Genomic DNA, 22,271 nt, shown 5'->3' with positions numbered 1-22,271 from the left:
ATCACAAGAACAAACAAAACTATGAACCAATATCCATCATGAATATATATGCAAAAATCGTCAACAAAATACTACTAACATAAATCCAGCAGCATTTAAAAGAAAAGGATTATACATGATCAAGTGGGATTTATCTGAAAAACGCAAGGGTCATTTAATATAAGACAGTCAACTAATGAAATATAGTATATTAATAGAATAAAGGGCAAAAATGATATTATCTCAATAGATGCAGAAAAAGCATTTGGCAAAATCCAATATCCTTTCTTGATTAAAAGAAAAAAAACACTTAACAAACTAAGAATAGAAAGGAACTTCCTGAACCTGATAAAGGGCATCTATGAACACACTATAGCTAATTCATACTTAATGGTATAAAGATGAATGTTTTTCCCCTAAGATCACGAACATGACAAAGAGATCTTCTTTCACCACTTACATTTAGCACTGTGCCAGAGGCTCTAGCCAGGGAAATTAACCAAGGAGAAGAAATACAAGGCATCTAGGTAAGAAAGGAAGAAGTGAAACTATCTCTTTTGAAGATAACATGCTTTTGTACATAGAAAACCCTAAGAAATCCACTAAAACCTATTAGTACTAATAAACAAGCAAGATTGCAGGATATAAGATCAATACACTAAAACCAACTATATTTCTATACACTAGCAGTGAATATTTCAAAAATGAAATTAAGAAAACCACTCCATCTACAATAGCACCAAGAATGAAATACTTAAGTATAAATTTAATATGATGCATGCCTTATGCTGAGATCAACTTTGGAGGCACAAAGAACAGGGTAAAAAATATTTGCAAATTATATATCAAATAAAAGTTTAATATCCGTAATATATAAAGAACTACACCTCAACAACAAAAATACACACAACTCAGTTTAAAAATGGGCAAAGTACTTGAACAGACATTTTTTTCAAAGATCTATAAATGGCCAATAACCGCATGAAAAGTCATTAAGGAAATGTAAATCAAAGCCACGATGAGATACCACTTCACATCCACTAGGATGGCTATAATTTTAAAAACCAGAAAATAGGGGCGCCTGGGTGACTCAGTCAGTTAAGCATCCAACTTCGGCTCAGGTCATGATCTTAGGGGTTGTGGGTTCGAGCCCCACGTCGGTCTCTATGCTGACAGCTAGCTCAGAGCCTGGAGCATGCTTCAGATTCTGTATCTCCCTCTCTCTCTCTGACCCTCCCCTGCTCACGCTGTCTCTCTCTTTCTCTCTCTCTCTCAGGACTAAATAAAACATTAAAAAAAATTTTAATAAATAAATAAATTAAATAAATAAATTTTTAAAAACCCAGAAAATAACAGTGTCATTGAAGATGTGGAGAGCCCCCATAAACTAGTAGTAGAACTGTAAAATGGTGGAGCTGCTGTGGAAAACAGTCTGGTGGCTGGCTCCTTAATAAGCTAACTACAGAATTAACATATGACCCAGCAATTCCACTCCTACATATATACTCAAAAGAATAGAAAATGGGACTCAAACAGATACTGTAGGCCAGAGTTTATTGCAGCATTATTTATAATACTCAAAAGGTGGAAACAACTCAAGTGTCTATCAATAGATGAATGCTTAAACAAAGCGTGACATATACATACAATGAATATTACTCAGGTATAGAAAGGAAGGCCTAATACATGCCACGCTTTGATGAACCTTGAAAGCAGTATGCTAAACAAAATAAGCCAGATACAAAAGGACACATATTATTTCATTTAGATGAGGTACCTAGGACAGTAAAATTCACAGACACAGAAAATTTTTAGAGGTTAGTAGGGACTTGCGGGAAATGTGAATGGGAAATTATTGGTTGATCATTATAGAGTTTTTTTTGGGGGGGTGGCACAAAATTTTGGAAATAGATAGTGGTGATATTTGCACATCATGAACCTACTTAATGCCATTGAATTGGACACCTAAAATTGGATTAAGAAGATGTGCCTATGATGGGCATGGAGGGGGGCACTTGTGTAGATGAGCACTGGGTGTTATATGGAAACCAACTTGACAATAAACTATTTAAAAAATAAATAAAATAAAAATAAATAAAAAAAAGATGCACCTGGATGGCTCAGTGGTTAAGCATTCAGTTTCGTCTCAGGTCATGATCTTGCAGTTCATGGGATCAAGCCCCGTGTCAGGCTATGTGCTGGCAGCTGGAAGCCTGCTTGGGATTCTCTCTCTCCCTTTCTCTACCCCTGCCCCACTTGCACATACATGCTCTCCCTCTGTCTTTCTCTCTCTCTCTCTCTCAAATAAACTTTAAAAAAATGGATTAAGAAGTAAAAAAAAAAAAAAAGGACATAATCTCTGTGGTCAAGGAACTTACTAACTTGTTAAAAAAAAGTGTAGGGGAGTGGAGTAACAGATTCATATTTGTAGCTACGAGTATTAGAAAGCAAAACATGGCAGGTAGCATCTCAGCTAACCCCTAGCACAATGGCCACCATAGAGTGCATACCAACACCCACTCCCTAACTTCCCGGCCCCGACCAGCCTCCATTTCCTATGGGGGCCTGTGCACAGTTAGGGCGAGATCAGGGTTAGGTGAGGCACTTGAGCCCCTTGAGAGTGGGGGTCTTCATCCTCCTTGAGAGTATTTAACTCAGTTCCTGAAGGAGAATATTAAATGCCCAATAAAAAAACATGATGAAAGGTCCATAGAGAGAAGCAGAATGAAATCAGCTTTTCTCTTGCCTTTTGAACAAGGGGTCTTGCACTGTCATTCAGCTGTGGACCCGACAAATTATGTAGCCGGCCTGTCTAAAGCCTTGTCAAAATGTGGCCCCAGGAGCAGCAGTATTAATATCACTTGGATAGTTGTTAGAAATGCAGAATCCCAGGCCCTGCCCACACCCACTAAGACAGAATCTGCACTTTAACAAGATCTCTGGGTGATTCATATCACATTAAAGTTTGAGTCACAAAGGTCTAGAACACACTCTGGGATTCAGTGACTCGGATTCATCTAAGATGAGGTCTTTGATTCTAGCCCAGTGGTTTTTATTATGATTGTTAAATGTGTTGTCCTTCTCTTTGACATAAAGCAACAGCTATTCATGGTGAAAGGTGGGAGAGAGATGAAAAAGCCTGGCCAATAAGAAAGACTGAAAAAAGGGAATTGCTCTGAGCACCAAGCTTTGCCAACCCCGGTGCTTGAAATTTTATTTGCCATGCTCCAGTCTGCTGAAGTTCACGGCTGCAGATGACCCTCTGGTCAACATCTTGCTTTCCCTTGCAAAACACATAATGCTCAGGTGTGGGATTAAGATAAAGGGAAAACTAAGCTTATCAGAAAAAATGTCTCTGTCATGGAAGCAAATACCATAGCTGCCAGCAGAGACTGCCAAAAGCCCCTCAAGAATGTTTGCTTTTCCTCAGATGCATTTCCCCTGAGTTTTCTCCTACAAAAGCCCATCTTTTAAATAGTGGTGTTCTGTTTAAATAATCCTTTCTGAGAGAGGCTTGGCCCTGGAATTCCTTGTGCATATTAAAACTATAAATAATCTTGTCATTAAGAATAAATCTCCTTAATGTGCATGTCATAATTGAATTCATCTTAATTAATGTAGCATTACCTAGTGGCAAAGGTGGATTAACTTCTGTTTTCTGATTGCCCTTGAATGTTGCCTGGAAGTTGCTGAAGTGCTGATGAAGTCACTGAGGGCTATGCATTGATTTTCAGACACGAGGAGCAGCCCCAGCACAGCTCCAGACATGTCCCCGGGACCAACAATGTTCAACAGCACGGTGGCCAGAACCAAGATGAAACACATGAGGGAGTAAGTAGCATGTCGCCTGACCCCTAGGAGAGTGGGACATTAGACCATATTGACAAAGAGTGTGATCCTATCACATAATGCTATTCCACTTGGACGCCACAGACATATCACCTGTGCTTTTCCAGAAGCAGGTGTAAAAACTCAGTTGGAAAGGCCTGAATCTACATCAGAAACTCCTGCTGTGGCCTGAATGTGTGCCCCCCTCCCACAAATTTATAGGTTGAAATCCTAACCTCCAAAGGACATGGTATTAGTAGGTTGGGGCCTTTGGGAAGTGCTTCAGTCATGGCACTTAGGAGTGGCACATAGGCCTTATGAATGGGATTGGTGCCTTGTACCAGAGGTTCCAGAGAGCTCCCTAGCCCCTTGTGCCATGTGCGGACACAGGGAGCAGGCGCCGGCTTGGAACCAGGAAGAGGGCCCTCACCGGAAGGTGACCGGGCAGGTGCTCTGGTCTTGGACTTCTCAGCCTCCAGGACTGTGAGCAGTACGTCTCTGTTGGCGGTGAGCTCCCCAGTGTATGGAGTGCTGTAGCAGCCCTAGACAAGAAGGACAGCACCTGGTGTAGACTTCTTGGCAAAGAAGAAACCCCCAGCCTCCTAGTCTAAATTTTCCTGTCTAATTCAGGTCTCTGGATCACTGGGTGACACATTCCCTCTATAAGGGTCTACGTAATAAATACTTTAGGCTCTGTGGGCCATACAATTTCTGTCACAGTCCCTCAACTCTGCTGTTGTAACACAAAAGCAGCCTTAGCCAATATATGAATAAGTAAGCACGGCTGTGCCTCTATAAAACATTATTTCATACTGAAATCTGAATTTCATACAATTTTCAGGTATCACAAAATATTATTTTTTTTCAACCATTTAAAAATGTAAACACGATTCTTAGCTCACAAAATGTACAAAAGCAGGTGGCAGGCCACTGATTTGGGCTGTGGGCTCTATAGTGTGAAGACCCCTGCTACTGATGCTCCAACTCAGAAACCTCGAAAGTCAACTTCCTGTATTGGTGCTGTTCGTGAACAGTTAGGGGAGTGTGGCAAAAATTATTTTTCAGTTGATTTGCATTTATATTTTTCTTGCAACACTACACATCTCATACAGGTTAATGTTTGAAAACAAAAGAGTGGGGGGCGCCGCCTGGGTGGCTCAGTCAGTTAAGCGTCCAACTCTTGATTGTACCTCAGACCTTGGTCTCAGGGTCATGAGTTCAAGCCCTGCCTTGGGCTCCATGCTGGGCATATTTAAGAAAGAGAGAAAGAAAGAAAGACGGAAGGAAGAAGGAAGGAAAGGAGGAAAAAGTGCTGAAAATTATTTCTAAACCTAAAGCTGGTGATGCGTTTCAATGCTTATTGTTTCAAGTCCTGCTTAGCTTAAATCTGAGTGGCCACATAGTAACAGAGTTACCATGGCAACAAGTGACTCCGAGGAACTGGAAGGAGAGGGAGTTTGCACTAAACTTTCCTGCTTCTGCCTACTTCCACTTCTCCTTGCTAGGAGAGATTATGGAGAAGCCTTTGTTAATCTCCCAGTGGATAGTCTTCAAAGAAAAGCAAATCAACTATTTCGCCCTTAAAATTTAATAATGTGGTATTGTCAGATTTTTGATCTAAGACTTCATTACTTTCGCGAAGTACAACACATCCCATTTGCTAGCAGATTATGAAATGCTTTAAATAAGTAAAATGAAAGTAGTTTTAGCAAAATAAATGACAAAGATGCTTTCTCGTGTTTTCAGTCCTAGTTGTCGTTTTTGTTTTGTTTTGTTTTTTCCCCCTTCCTTGCTGCTTGACTGAATTCGAATTTGACCAGGTGCTTTTCTGGCTCATGTTTTAACCTAGATCAGTGCAGTCTGGGCTCTTTCCCCGTGGCTAGGGAAAAGAATAACTCGCCATGCCCTTATATCCCATGTCACAAAGCCCCGTACCATTCCAGAAAAGACAAAAAGGAAGTTGAGGCTACAGGGCTGAGTGTCTTCTGAGGCTGTTGTGTTTCCTGTTCTAAGACACAGAGCACGGCCGGAAGAGAGAGGGCCTGGCCATATGCTTTCACGTCCTTGGCACAGTGACTTACTGTGTGCTCTGCAAGTGGACAGCAACAATTGGGGCACAAAGACCAGTGAATGACCTTTATTCCAGGGAAAGTATAATGCAGAGAAAGCACCAAATTTCAAAGTGGAAAGCCAAATGTCAACACAATGGTTTTGTAATATGAGGCAACAGTTAAGAAAAGCCCCCAAGTGGGACCATGGCCATGTGCCAAATGGAGCAGGTAGCAAGAGCTTCCGGGTCAGAAAAGGGAAGTCAAGGAGGCCTCTGGGAGAAGTGGGAACTTGGCCTTGTCCTTACTAGAGAGGTAGGATTTGGAAAGGTAAATAGAAAAGAAGGAAGGCTGGAGACCAGCAGATGTGGAGTCTGACGCATGGCTTCACCCATAAACAGTTTTCAGACCTTAGGCAAGTGATTTTCAAAGGTTCTGTTTCCTCATCTGCAAAATGGTTATATTATTATTGCCACAACTCGGTCTCTGGAAAGGTAGACTTGGAGGTGGGGGTTACTGCACAGGAGATCTGTGAGGGGGTGTTCATGATGCCAGCACATGTAGAAAGGAGGAGAAGGAAGTGGACTGTGCACAGGGACACATCAGGCTGTGCCATGGTCTCCATGAGGCCTCGGTGGACTCTGCAGCAAGCTCTGAAGCTGGGATGGCCCTGCTACCAGCAGAAGTGTTCTGAGTGGGGGTGAGAGGACCAGGCCTTTGCTACACGAGGTCAATCAAGCACTGGATGTGGGATTTCCCGGGAAGAGATTGTGGCTGAGAAAGATTCTCCATGCAGGGTTCTCCACCAATGGTCCCCCCGGCAGCGGGAGAGGACCTGAAGGGCCTGCTACGATAAGCAAGTGACATAATGCATATGAAACTGGTACATACAAGAGACATTCTTAAGGAAAAATCAAGTATTTAGTGCCTATCATTAAGGAGTAAAGAATATAGCTTTTTGTTCAAAAGACTGTAAGGAAGAGAATGCAAGGGATGTGTTTCAGGGATACTGATTACATCAGGCTGATAGTGTTAATTTTCTAAAATTTTATTTTCAAAAATATTAAGCCTATAGAAAAGTTTATAGAATACCACAATAAATACTGACCATGCTTCACCTAGATTCACCAGTCATTAACATTTTGTCACATTTGCATTAGCTCTTCACATCTATATTTATACATTATTATAATAATTAGTACTGTGTCATTTGAGAATAAATTTCGTCACAGTCCTTCACACCTAAATATTTAAGTGTGAAACTCCTAAGAACATGGACATTCTCTTATATAATCTCAGCAAATGATTAAATTTAAGATATTTCACATTGATATATACTATAGACTATGCTAATCAACATTCATATTTCACTGATTGACCAAATAAGCAATTTTTGATAGCAGTTTTTTTTCTGACCCAGGATATATGCCAGTTTCACACATTACATTCAGTTATCATATCTCTTTGGTGTCATTTATTCTGAAACAGTTCCTCAGTTATTTGTTGTCTTTTGTGACATTGACATTTTTGAAAAGTACAAGGTGGGCTATTTTGTACAATGTCCCTCAATTTGGGTTTGTCTGTCATTCCCTTATGATTAGATCTAGGTTTTACATTTTTTATGGTATCCTATATAAGTGATGCTATGTCCTTCTGAATTTTAAAACATTTAATTTAGGAAGTTGCAGACATAGAGAAGTAGTCAGAATAGTATAATTAATTCCATTGGACTCATTAGACAGCTCAACAATTATCAACTCATAGTAAACCTTAGTATGTCTCTACTCCCTTGTTACCTTTAAGGAAGCCCCATTCACCATATCTTTTCATCCATTAAATTCTCAGTAATATGTGAATTTGAACCTGTTCCTTGACATCTCTCTTTGGATGTCCATGAGGCATTTCAGATCAGGATGTCCAAAGCTGAACTCCTGGTTTCCCTCCCACACCTGCTCCCTCCACAGCCTTCCCCATCTTTACATAAGAAAGGGAAGATCTAGGGAAGAACAAACCTTCCAGCTCAGTTATCAGTGCTTCTAAAGGCTTGGTGGGGGGTGGTTTAAGGGTGTCAGACAAGTGGCCTCATCATCTCCCACAGAGAAAGCAAAGCTCTCGAAGGAAATTGGGGAGTAACACATGTGGTGACCATACTGCCGTGTTTCTTTTCGCTCTCCTGGCTGGGACCCTCCAGCTCAGTGAGCATTAATATATGCAGCGCCAGGCATAGAGCAGACCCCGGTATAGTAGTCAGGATGGAAGGTGTGGAGCAGGGAGACAGCACTGCTGTTATTTACATCCCTGCTGATCATTAGTAGCGTGTGTCCTTGGACAAATTACCCAGCCTCCTCGTACCTGAGATTTGTCATCTGAAAGTAGGGCCAATATTGGCTCCTCCTTCACAAGGTGGTTGTGAGGTGATCTCATGTTGAGATCATGAATGTATGAGATGCACTTAGGATAATTTGTGGCATATAGTAAGTACTCAATAAATGTTAACAACTTATAATATGACTCTCAATATACATGTGGCTGCTTCCTCTTGAAAGCCCCAAGTGAAGTATCAGAAGGCGTTGGCATGTGTTAGTCCGCTAAGCGATGGTTTATACCTAAGGGCATCTGTGGGCGAAGAAGCTGTAAAGATATTTATATAGTGTTTTGTGGGTTTTTTTAAGCATGCAAAAAGAAGTGCCAGTTCTTTGGAAAAATATCAGGAAGCTGTTGTATATAAAAACCAGCCACTTACTATCCCCCAACACTTAGTTCCCTGTCACAGCTACCTCATACTCCTGCCAGGAGACCACTCCACAGAGCGAGGGGCATGGCAGCACTGGGTGTTAGCAGCTATTAGGTGGTGCCACTCAGTCTTTAGATTGTCAGCAGAATCACAAGAAACCAGTGTTGGCTTCTTTTCTGACTAAGTAATTTCCATGCACATATGAAGAAAGGTGACTATTCATATATGGATGGATGGACAGATGGATGGATGGATGGCCCTTTGTGACTTCATGGGCTTCTGTGGCTTCAAAGGCCTCCTAAATTTCTACCCTCATGGCAAGGGTAGAAGGGTAGAAATCCAAAAGGGTTTCTGTTGAGAAGAATTTTCTTTACCACCTTAGCTGGATTTGATGCCAGACCTGGCATCAGAAGGGTCCAGTTGGTCAGCTCTCAGCTCTGAGTATAGCAAGGGACACACTGTTGCTAAAGGTTCAGTCCTCTAACACACATAGGCCAAAACAATGTGTCATGCCACGAAGGTGTTTTTCTACCTGAATGAATTGTTCCCTGGCCTTTATATATCAAGTAATCTCACTAGAATCCTTGGCTTTGCTACCTAAAGTATGGTCTGTAGACCAACAGCATGGAGATCACCTAGAAGCTTGTGAGAAATGCAGAAGCTCTGCTCTCACCCCTCCTAACTTAGAATCTGTATTTTAATAAGCTCCCTGGGGATTCATATCCATATTAAAGTTTGAGAAGTACTGAATCTAAAGTATTTCACCCCTGAGGGAGTTTGTTACCAGACTATGAGTTGGGATCATCTTAATAAAAACCAAATATAATATAAAAATATATATGTATGTTTTTAAGGCATCAATTTTTATACTTTTTTATTTACTTGTTTTCTATTTGCTTTATTAAAGAAGGTATAATTTATATCTAATAAAGATTACCTTTTTTAGTATGTAGTTCTATGGATTTTGACAAATGTGTAACAGTAAAATTCACTCTTTTTACCTTATAGCTCTATCAGTTTTGGCAAGTGCATATAGTCATATAACCATCGCCACAGTCAAGGCTATAGAACAGTTTCTACAGAAGATTATGGAATTCCCAAATGTTCCTTGTGCTTCCTCTATATAGCCCATCTCTCCCATCATACCCTCACCCTGGCAACCTTGATCTGTTTTCTGTCCCTATAGTTTTATCTTTTCCAAATTATCATATCGGTCCCAGTTGTAACCGGATGGTAGCTGTGGATATGGATCTAGATCTATGAACTAGATGTGTTAGACACGTGTAGCAGTTTTTCCTTTAGTCCCTATCGAATTGTTGCAAGGAGAGCCAGGTTTGGTGTATAGTTTCAGGCACCTCATGAACAGTTGTCCTAAAGGTGTGTGGACCCACTAAGCTGCTATTACAGGGACTCACTACCCAGGAAATTCTGAAGATGAACTTCTGGCTTCTCTGTCAGGGACTTGTCATGTTCTTACAGTAGTCACGAGACCTTACTTGCCTGGGAACCATGGGCAGGGGGGTGGACTCTACTGTCCGGCTCAGTGGGACAAAGTTCTAGGCATGGGACCCACCTTGCTAAGATTCAGCCTGAGAACAGGCACCCATGGAGAAGGCCTAAGAGTCTCGGGGAGCTTCTGAGCCCATTTCTCCAGTTGGAAGTCAATGCCCTGAGAAACATCCGGGCCCTAAATTTTCTTGATGAGAGGGAAGGGAGCTCTTTGTGGTGACCGCAGCTCTGAATCACCTCTGCCATGGTAATTAATGCACAGGCACAGGAAAAACAAAATATCTGTCTGCATAGACATATCTGTCTGTTTCCCCTTTGGAAAATACAGTGACACATGTATCAGGCTTCTTGAAGTTGTCTGCAGCTCCTTGATGTTCTGGTCTTTTTTAAGGCCTTTTCTCCCTCTCTCTGTTTCATTTGGGATAGTTTCTATTGCTATGTCTTCAAGTTAACTAATTTTTTCCTCTGCAATGTCTGATCTGCTATTAATCCCAATCAGTATATTTTTCATCTGAGATACTATAGTGTTCATCTCTAGAAGTTTGATATGAGTCTCTTTTTTAAAATATCTTTAATGTATTTGATTAACATGGTCAGTATTTCCTCTAGCCACTTGAACAAGTAGAATACAGTTTAATTATTTTAATGTCCTTATCTGTTAATTCTAATTTGTGTCATTTCTATGTCAATTGATTGATTTGTCTCCTAATTATAGGTAATATTTTTCTACTGCCTGGTATTCCTGGTAATCTTTGCTTGAATGTCTGGCATTGTGAATTTTGCTTTGTTGAGTGCTGGTTATTTTTGTATTTTTGTTTTCCAACAAGTAGTTGTTAGCTTTGTTTTAGGACTCAGTTAAGTGAGTAGGAAACAGTTTGATACATTTGGGTCTTACTTCTGAGCTTTGTCATGTGGGACCAGGGCAGCCTTCAAGTTATGGCTGATTATAGCCCATTACCGAGGCAAGACCTTTTGGGCACTCTACCTAAGGACCAGTGAATTGTCGGGTTTAATAATAAATGACAACTCGGCAGGTATGAAGACGCACTCTTCATAAAAAGTTTCATAAGGCAGTTTTCTCTTTATAACTCTTTTACGTGCTTCTTTCCTTCACCTCAGTAATTTCCTCACATGCATGCAGCCCATCTATATTTAGCTGAAGCATTAGTCTCTGTATGGGTTTATAAATGTTTATTTGTTTCATATATTTAGAAATTTTATTTCTATTACTTTTATTTCTTAATTATGTAAAGTGGTTCCATGGATCCAAAGTCAAATCCATAAAAAGACATATTTAAAGAGGATAGTTTCTATCCTTGATCCTTGATCCCTTAGCCTATTCTCTCCCTTCCACAAATGGGAATCATTAAAAAAATAAACATTTTATGGATCATCCTTTCATTTTAAAATATATTCAAATAAAGTTATTCTATTTCTCACTCTTTAAGAAATTGGCAGCACATTATACACACTTTGGTCTGTTTCACTTAGCAATATGTCCTGGGGATTACTTCCTAGTAGTGTGTAGCAGTAGACGTCATTTCTTGTCACAGCTTCCAAGATCTCCTTTGTGTGGAGGAACTGTTGTTTATTTACCCTGTCCCCTAGATGGACATACAGAATTTTCCAGTTTTTAGCTATTTCAGGTAGTACTCTAATGAATAGCCTGTGCATTTAGCTTTTTTATTTTATTTACAGCTTATCCTTGAGATAGATTTCTAGAGATGGGATTAGCTTGATCAAAGGGTAAATGCATATATAATTCTGGTAGGTATCGCCAAGTGCCATTTTGCATTCTGACCCAGCAATGTATGCAGGTACCTCTTCTCCAGTTTCTCCACAGAGTATGTTATCAAACTTTTGGATTTTCTATTTTCCATTTTCTTCTTCTCCTTCTCCTTCTTCTTCTTCATCTTCGTCGTCGTCTTCTTCTTCGTCGTCGTCGTTGTCGTCGTCTTCTTCTTCTTCTCTCTCTCTCTCTCCCTCTCTCTCTCTCTCTCTCATTCTCATTCTCTCTCATTCTCTAGTAAACTTGGTCTTTTACTAGGGAGTCTATTTTCTTTGCTTTTGGTACATTTTTTGGAATTTAGGAAGTTGTATTTTCATCTCTGCCAGCAAACACACTTGAGAATCAGGTACAGAAAATGTCTCCAAGTCTAGATTTGGAGTGGAAAAGAAGAAGCTACTTTTGGCCTCAGGGTTCAGCTGAGCTTTCCAACCCAGTTTGCCAGAAATATTGTTTATTGAGAATCAAATGCTATTGCTCACATGGGTTAATAAAAAGTGATACTTTGGGCAGGGGAGAGGGTTAGCCATTTAGCCAGTGATTTTTGTAAGTTATATTAATGAGGTCAAGGAACTCATGGTGCCCTAACTCTCTAACATGTAGGAGGAGTCACTTTTTCAGAACTGTTGGTTTTGGTGCTTCTGGTCTTAGCTGACAAACACCTGGAGTCGGTGTGGTGCTGAGCGGCCTCATGCGTAACTGGGCATTGCTCTCCTGTAAGTACGCAGTGAATAGATAGCCTCTGTTGGAGAAGACGGGTGGAAAGGCGGTTCTCATGGATCCGTCTAGTGTGTTTGGTGAGATGCACTCACGACTTAACTTGTGCGAGCATGCCTGACACAACGCATGCCACCTCGACGCTCAATACTGATTTACGTATTTGTGGGTATGCATCATAGAAGCCCATCCTGGGCCAGATGGCGCTAGATCTTGGGTTAGCTGCTGCAGCTGCAGATCCCTCCAGAGTGCTTCAGGGCCGTGGAGAGTTTTCTGGCAATTTCATTGTTGAACTCTCATGTCCGCTGTTTGGAAAGGTCTGGGCAAGGTCAGAGCACAGCCCTGGCCGAGTGCTGTGATGAGGGCTGAAGTCAACTATTTAGAGGCAGCAGAAGGCATAAGGAGGTTCCATAGTAACACTGAGGTCAAACATAGTAATTGGTTCAGTCTCAGCTAGCTGCCTCAGAAGTTCTTGAAATTTTTCTTTCCATTTCAATCACACGAAGACCTTGACCGAAGAAGGTCAAATTGAAGATGAGAAACCCATGACCTTCATTGTCCTTCTTGTTAACCTGATACATGGCTCATCATGCAGTAGCAATCACTTATTTAAAAAAAAAAAAAAATGGTGGTGGAGCATTAAGCACTTGCTAAAATACTTCCAAGACGGAGTAGCATGAGGTTTGTAATAGCATCGCTCAGGTTCTGAACTGAACCAATGCCACAGCAACGTTTATGTCAAGGGAAGCTTGCTTTCAATGCACAGAGGAGGTGTGATAAGGGGCATGTGCTAAGCCAGACACCCGCTACCACACACAGCTCTCACCACACCCCTGTGAGATGGCAAGACTCCATTTTATAAGAAAGAGAGCTGTATTTCAGGAGGTTAAGAATCTTCTCTACTGTCACACAGCTAGTAAATGACAAGGCTATGTTTCTAATAGAAGTATGATTAATTCCAGGGGCGCTTGGGTGGCATAGTCAGTTAAATGTCCAACTTCGGCTCAGGTCATGATCTCCCACTTCACTGACTTGAGCCCCGCGTCAGGCTCTGTGCTGGAGCCTGCTTCAGATTTTGTGTCTCCCTCTCTCAGCCCCTCCCCCACTTGTGCTCTCTTTCTCTCTCTCTCAAAAATAAATAAAACATTAAAAAACGAAACAAGAACACCTGGGTGGCTCAGTTGGTTACGCTTCCAACTTCAGTTCAGGTCATGATCTTACTGTTGGTAAGTTCAAGCCCCATGATGGGCTCTGTGCTAACAGCTCAGAGCCTAGAGCCTGCTTTGTCTCCCTCTCTCTCTGCACCTCCCCTCTTGTGCTCTGACTCTTTCTCTCTCAAAAATAAATAAACATTAACAAAATTTTGTTTAATTAAAAAATAAAAAAAGAAGTATGGTTAATTCCAAACCTAGTGCTGCTAACCACAGCCAGATTTGGATGGTGCCAGTGAGAGCCAAGTGACACAAAAGCCTGAGTCCCCATCAGGAACTCCAAAGGAGCCTTTTAATTCGCACGAGCCTTCTGTGTGCCTGGCATCATGTTCTAGAACCTACTTGTGCTCATTCTGTAGCCATAAGTATATGCTACCCCACTTTAAAGATGAAGAATCTGTGATTACAGAAAGACCAAGTGAGATACACAAGGCCAAAGCCAGCTTCTAGGCTCCGTCTGCCACGGTCAAATCCTAGGCCTTATTACGTGCTCTTCTCAGTTGGTGGGTATTTGGTCTCTATATTTTGACAGCATCTCCTCCTCTCAGCCCAGGCTTCTCCTTTGTTAAATATATGTATTTAATACAAAGAGCTTAGTATTTGAGGATTCCCAAGTGCTTTATGAATAAAGCTCATTCTATCTCACTGATTGAAATAACCTTTCAGTGGAGAAATAGATGCTGTTCTCTCTTCACTTTCCAAATTTCATTGAAGAGGTGTTAGTGATTCCTTTCCTTTAATAAAAGGTCAGTGTCAGGCAGCAGCAGTTCTGAAGGAACCGCTGATTGAAACCAGCATTTGAATTGCAGAACAAGGAACAAAAACTTGTAGGCAAGAAGGCTTGGTGACCAGCAAATGAGGCTTCTTGCCTAGGGAGCAATGGTTTCAAATGTACATATAAGGTTTAAGAGAACCTTTACTGAGCTGGTCAGACTTCTTATTCACAGAGGTGGCCAGACTTCTTACTCAGCTGTGTCAAGATCTACGATCAATTAATTTTTTCTTGAGAGTGTGTCATGTGAGGTGCTAAGTGCCATGAGGCGCATAACGAGGGAGACACCCTACACCCTAGCTAAGGAGACTGGGCACCTGAAGTGTGATTCACAAGACCAAGGAGAATGTCAAATGCTACCTGAGTGCAGCCAACATCCAGGGAGTTCAGAAGAGGGGTCTATCTCTTCCAAAGGGAGGGATAGGTCCACGCACTGCTCAGATGATGCCTTCTCACTGACATGGACCTGTTAACGTCTACTTGCCTGGCCCACGAATTACTTATCTCCTTTCTATGAAGGTGAAGTTCAGCCTCATAACTGCTAACCCACATGTCAGCCAGTTTGTTCTTCCCCTTTAGGTCTAAGCAACTTTGGCTCAAGCCCTCCATCCACATCCCATGGTAGTTCACAGCCCTTTCTGGGAGTTCTGCAAGTCTGTCCAAGTTGTGAATAGCTCATCTTCTGTCTCCCATGTCTCTATTCTGCACCATCTTAATCTAGACTGAAAATCTCACTTCTTTATCCATTTCCCCCAGTACTCCTACTTAACTAAATTATCTGTGAGGGCGCTAGACTTTTTTCAAGATTTGGAAGCCAGTGATAAAGGCATCATGTCACAAAGACTTAAGCAACTTCGAACTGGTCACTTAGGCATCCTTGTTCTTAAAGAAGTGCTCGGTAGCTGCCTGTTGCAGGTACATTCACTGGAAAGCAGGCTCTGAGATAGTTTTCCTGCAGAAAGTTTCCTGCACAGAGGCTGGCTCTCTGGGCCCACACATGTTGGGAGAAGGAAGGAAGCCAGACTGGACAGAGGGAGAAGCTGGGCTGTGGTACTATCTCATCAAGGCCTCGTTGGCCAGAGGGGATGTGCTGAAGCTGGAAGGCCCTGCAAAGTTGTCCCAAGTTGACTTGAGAGGACTGAGCTTGAGAGCCCTGCGCCCACCAGTCACAGGCTGCAGGACCACAGTAAGGGGTGTGTGCCCTGGCATAAGGGCAGTTCTCAAGAGGACCATGGGCTGAGGGCTCCCTGCCATGCCCACTCACCAAAGTTGGTGAAAAAGACTTTAGTCCTAAAGGGGGATCTTAGGGTACAGTCTGTAGTCCACTATACCCTCAGAGGTCTCCACCCCCAGCTTCACTCCAGTTTTCCAGCATCTTTTGCTTTCATCCCTTTCTCAGGAGCAAAATAGAACATTCTCATGCCAGGCACCTTGGCCACCACTTCTTGGGCTTTTGCTCTTATCTGTGTTCTCTAGGTATTTTTTCTAAATACTGTATGTGTGTATGTGTGTGTGCATGTGTGTGTGTGTATACCAGCTGAAGCTTACTTAACTCATGTGCATCCAACTTCCATTTGTTCCATTTCAGTAACAAGGCATATCATAGGTAAATTGCTGTAATGAGCACAGGTGGATTTTAAGATTTGAAGAATCTGAATTTGCATCTTGGCTCCTCTTCTTACTCTCTGGTCTCAGACAAGTCCCTTTGCCTCTCCATGCCTTGGTTCCTTCACCTGCAAAATGGAGAGATAATTAGCATAAGTACTAAATATCACTCTCTTTAATACTAAGTGGGCACCCAAATAATGCTAGATGCCTCTTTTCACATCTCTCTCTGGCTCCTTTCAACTGCCACTCAACAGGCCCCTGACTTTATGAATTAGTATCTACTTGACTATGAAATGCATTTTTTTTTCTCTATGCAAAATTGAAATCCTGCTCCCAAGCAAACAGTCCTAAGGAGGGCCCCTTAACTGTTGTCAACAGCAAAACAGATGTCCAAGTTGGGGAGTGGGGACCAGGCAGGGGCACAAGTTCAAGGACTATTTAGGTAAGAAGCATCAAAGCTTCAGTCTTCTAGTGTCCCTTGTTTACTCTTCCTTGCTGATGCATTTTTTTTTCCTTTTAGATCCAAGAATCAACTACGTTGCTTGTCTTTGATTACCATTAAGATCATACCTGAATTGTAGTAAATTTTTCCCAGCTGGGGCAATAAGCATTATTTTGAAACAATTAGGCACACACTTAGGATAAAGCTATAATAAATTCACACAGCAGTTCCTATATTATTTTGAAATATCTACAATCTGTTTGATGTTGGAAACCCTAAACACCTCCAGGTACTGCAGGTTAAGCAGGAAGTCTCATGTTTATTGCTGTATTGTTTAGTTTTGTCTCTAATAGTTTTCAATTTGCCAAATTAGAAAAAGAAATCATGCAACCCGACCTTTACAATTCCCAGTCATGGATCAAGCTGTCACATCCGGGCTCCCAACCCACAGAACCTTAGGAGGAAGGCAGGCTCCTCTGACAGTGCAGCATGAAGATATTGACAAAGAATTCATCGAAGCATGTTATTTTTGATTCTTGATAAGATAGCATAGAGTCAGGGAGTCGCAGCTGTCTTTCCCTAAGCCCCTCTGGGTGTGAAAAGCTCAGGCGACCACATCACCCTTATATAACCTGAGTGTGCAAATGGAATAGCCAGAAGCAATCTGGGTGCAGTCAGATACAGAATAATGGGCAACCCTTAGAAAAACTGGAAGAATACCAGAGTCCTATTGTTTTCAACTCAATATGAAAGAGGTGTTTTCTGTGCACCTGTGCCCACAGAACCAGCCAGGGGGTGTGGGAGCACGCATGCTCCTTGGTGAGGCCCTGGGCAGTCTCCTGCTGCTGCAATGCTGCCAAACTCTCTGCAGCTCCACCAGGCACTCGATGATGCATGAGCTTCAGGACACCTTGTAATCACACCCTGACTTGCGTTAGTCCGCCCGCCTCTGTAGGAGCAGATAACTGCTCACTGGCGAAATCAAGATCTTCTTCATCTACTTTTTATCCTGAACCTCCTATTTCAGGATCAAAAATAGCCTCCCAGGTTACCTCAAGTTCCAAGAAATATGAACCAAACCCTCAGGAAGCAAGTGTTGCCTCTCGTTTGCCTTCGGTGGCTTGTACTGAGCCCCTGTTATTTGCAGAGAATAATGAAGAGAGAAATAGAAGACAGTCTTTGCCTCTGAGAGACTGAAAATCCACTTTACTTAAAAATTTATTCTCTAACTCTTTGTCAAGAGGATTTGAAAATCGAATTACCAGTTGACACATATGAGTAGCATGCTTTGCTGTTCACAGTTTACATCTAATACCTGAGAGAAGTTTGTTTCATCCATTTTCACATCATATGTACAATCATAAATACACATCACAACATAATATACAATAAGACTCACAGACATAAATGCATCATATGTACCATCATACACATCACAATATACAATATATTATTATATATAGAGAAAGACATATATATAATATGAAGATCGGAGGAAGTGAAGAAGTCAGTGTGTGACCATGGTTGCTGTGGCTGAGTGTACAATGTGGCTCTGAGCTTCCAGAAAGTCAAGTCAAAAAAGGGAAATATAATACAATTCCTATTTCTCATTATCAGGAATGTGAACGTGGGTCCTCGTGGAAGACAGGGCTCCTCACATGGTGTTTGATACATAGCATATTGAGTAAATGTCAACAATCCTTCTGCAGGAAATTGAGAGGTACCTTTATAAAGGTGGCTTCTTTGGTAAAATAAAAAGCTGTTTTATGATGAACTAAGCCATGTAGTTTTCTAGGGGCCTAACTCTAATTAGATTGCCCAGAGAATTTACAAATTAATTGATTTTAATTAGAATTAAATGTTTGCTTTTCATTTTTTTATATTAAAATATGTGACCCTTGAAGAAGGGATAAGAGCAAAAATGAAAGCAGATTTTAATTTAAATTCTTTGAGGAATAAATGATGAGGGATGCCCTTGGCTGATTTGATGAGTATGCTTCCCTACTATCATGCATTAATTAATTAATAGTGTTTCGCCTTTCTATTTTCATGGTCAGCTCCTAATCAAGGAGTGTTAAAGCACAATCACTGTTAGAGATGTTTTAAAACAAGCAGGACACAGGATAACATCCACTTGGAACATAATGTAGAGCCTCATCAGACTCTGGTCACAGGTTCTGCTCGGTTGGTTTGCCCATAGACAGGCAGTAGAATCTTATCCATAATAGCCAGGAGAATCTTAATATACTAAAATATGCAGGGGTTTCTTAACTTAGAACTCTTTAAAAACATCTCAAGGATTTGTTCGGTGTGATCAACTTTATCCTCTGGCATGTAAACAATTTATGGACACAGAATATAAGAACAAATTCTGATGGTTAATTGAAAGTGCAGAGGATGAGAGAGAGTGAGCACAATAAATCCTCATCTCCTCTAAGAACTGGGGATTACCCTTTTACAGGATGACTCTTCCAGTCTGGTCTTGATTTGTCTCCTCCTTGTATGATTCACATTTTCCTGGTAGTCTTCTGCCTACTCTGTTCTGGACTAGGATGGACTACTCTTTGTATCAGGGCCCTTTTATAATCTGCAAAAGTCATTTATACTAGTACCTGGGGATTCTCAAAATTCTATCTAAGGGTTGTCATTGTTGTCTGTTTTTTATAACTCATGCACCTTCTAAACCATTCTGTAAAATGCCAGGTGCTACTTAAGTCCCCCAGTATGCTGTTTGCTTGGCCTATAGCTCTCTTTAATACAGGACTCCTGTTCTCTGCTTGAATATTCTACCTGCCTTGGTAATGGGAAAAAACATATTAAAATTTATTGGAAGACACTCTTTCCCGCTTGAGTCTTTCAGAAAAACCAGAGTAACACAAGTTGGGGGCCCTGAAACTGAAGTTATTACTTAGTTTATTTAAAAAAGCAGGAGGAGGAAAAGAGTGAGGAGAAAGAAAGTGAAGAAGGAGAAGAAGGAGAAAGAAGGGAAAGGAAAAGGAAGAGAAGAAGAAAAAGTCATTGGCATAAAATGAATCATTTCCTAGTTGAGATCCAGGCTAATGTGAATCTGCTGCTATCAGAGGCATGGATGCCATGACACTCCTCTCTTCCTGACACAGTAGCTCAGGAAGGTGTTCTCATTAAACAGAACTCCCAGACAATGACATTTCATTCCCCCCAAAATCACACCAAGATTATTCATAGATTGGTACATTCAGGTACAAGAAAAATGCTTTCTGATATTGTGTTTTTTTATGACATTAAATCTGCCTAAGTGGAAGAACCGATAATGAGTAAGTTTACTTAGGAGATGAGACATTTCCCAGACAGCCTGAAAAACATTACAGAGAAACTCTCCTCGTGTTCAGGAATGTGAGGGTGAGATGTTGAAATCTGAAAGGCAGATATGACTGTATGATTTCCTTACTGCATGTTGTCAATAGAAAAAAGGTACTGAGGGGCACCTGAGTGGCTCAGTCAGTTGAATATCCAACTTCGGCTTGGGTCATGATCTCATGGTTCATGAGTTCAAGCCCCATGTTGGGCTCTGTGCTGACAGCTCAGAGTCTGGAGCCTGCTTCAGATTTTTTGTCTCCCTCTCTCTCTGCTCCTCCCCCACTTGTGCTCTGTCTCTCTCTCTCTCTCAAAAATAAATAAACATTAAAAAATTTATTGAAAAAAAGAAAAAAGATACTGACATGATTTGACAGGATTCTTTAATTCACTGCTGATTTCTCGGCACAAAGATTAGGTGTTCAATAAACAACTAATGGATGAATGAGTAGATGAATGAATGAAATATGAGGACATTACAAAAATGGATTCCTTCCAAAGAAATAATGGACTTGAAAGACACATTGGACCAGATGGATCTACAGATATATTTAGAACTCTACATCCTGAGGCCAGGGAATTCACTTTCTTCTCAAGTGCGCATGGCACATTCTCCAAGATAGATCACATACTGGGACATAAAGCAGCCCTCAATAAATATAAAAGAATAGAGGTCATACCATGCACACTGTCAGATCACAATGCTTTGAAACTTGAAATCAATTACAGGAAGAAGTCTGGAAAACCGCCAAAAACATGGAGGTTAAAGAACACCCTTCTAAAGAATGAATGGGCCAATCAGGCAATTAGAGAGGAAATTAAAAAATATATGGAAACAAATGAAAATGAAAACACAACAATTCAAAATCTATGGGATGCGGCCAAGGCAGTCCTAAGAGGAAAGTACATTGCTCTCCAGGCCTATTTCAAGAGATTAGAAAAAGCACAAGTCCAAAATCTAACAGCTCACCTAAAGGAGCTAGAGGCAGAGCAACAAGAACGCCCTAAACCCAGTAGAAGAAGAGAAATAGTAAAAATTAGAGCAGAAATAAACAACATAGAGACCAAAGAAACAATTGAACAGATCAATGAAACCAAGAGTTGGTTTTTTGAAAAAGTAAACAAAATTGACAAACCTCTAGCCAGGCTTATCAAAAAGAAAAGAGAGAGCACCCAAATAGACAAAATTATGAATGAAAATGGACTTATTACAACCAACCCCTCAGAAATACAAGCAATTATCAGGGAATACTATGAAAAATTATATGCCAACAAATTGGACAACTTAGAAGAAATGGACAAATTCCTAAACACACACTCACTACCAAAATTCACACGGGAAGAAATAGAAAACCTGAACAGACCCATAACGAGTGAAGAAATCGAATCAGTGATCAAAAATCTCCCAACAAATAAGAGCCCTGGACCTGATGGTTTCCCTGGGGAATTCTACCAGACATTTAAAACAGAATTAATCCCAATTCTTCTCAAGCTATTCCAAAAAATAGAAGTCGAAGGAAAACTCCCGGACTCATTTTATGAAGCCAGCATCACTCTGATTCCCAAGCCAGACAGAGATCCAACAAAAAAAGAGAACTATAGGCCAATATCCTTGATGAATACGGATGCAAAAATTCTCAACAAGATCCTTGCAAATCGAATCCAGCAGCATATCAAAAGAATCATCCACCAAGATCAAGTGGGATTCATTCCTGGGTTACAGGGCTGGTTCAACATTCGCAAATCAATCAATGTGATCCATCATATCAATAAAAGAAAAGATAAAAACCATATGATCCTGTCAATAGATGCAGAAAAAGCATTTGACAAAATACAGCATCCCTTCTTAATAAAGACTCTCGAGAAAGTTGGGATAGAAGGAACCTACTTAAACATCATCAAAGCCATCTATGAGAAGCCTTCAGCTAACATCATCCTCAACGGGGAAAAACTGAGAGCTTTCCCCCTGAGATCAGGAACACGACAGGGATGTCCACTCTCACCACTGTTGTTTAACATAGTGCTGGAAGTCCTAGCATCAGCCATCAGACAACAAAAGGAAATCAAAGGCATCAGAATTGGCAAAGAGGAAGTCAAACTTTCACTCTTCGCAGATGACATGATACTCTACATAGAAAACCCGACAGACTCCACCAGAAGCCTACTAGAACTGATCCAAGAATTCAGCCAAGTTGCAGGGTACAAAATCAACGTACAGAAATCGGTTGCATTTTTATACACCAATAATGAAGCAACAGAAAGAGAAATCAAGAAACTGATCCCATTCACAATTGCACAAAAAAC

General features: G+C 41.0%; 1 protein-coding gene across 1 annotated transcript in view; it reads left to right on the top strand.

The window, feature by feature from the left end:
• NEK11 (NIMA related kinase 11) overlaps positions 1 to 22,271 on the top strand; it is a 251,083-nt gene that overhangs the window by 193,843 nt on the left and 34,969 nt on the right. The window contains exon 15 of the mRNA XM_039242197.1: positions 3,714 to 3,810. Within this exon, the coding sequence (XP_039098128.1) occupies positions 3,714 to 3,810 (97 nt within the window). The remainder of the gene's footprint in view (positions 1 to 3,713; positions 3,811 to 22,271) is intronic.

This window comes from Hyaena hyaena, unplaced genomic scaffold, assembly GCF_003009895.1.
Source record: "Hyaena hyaena isolate Hyena2069 unplaced genomic scaffold, ASM300989v1 scaffold_210, whole genome shotgun sequence".
NCBI lineage: Eukaryota > Metazoa > Chordata > Mammalia > Carnivora > Hyaenidae > Hyaena > Hyaena hyaena.
The sequence above is the reverse complement of the archived record's forward strand: the minus strand, read 5'-3'. Positions and strand labels throughout refer to the sequence as shown.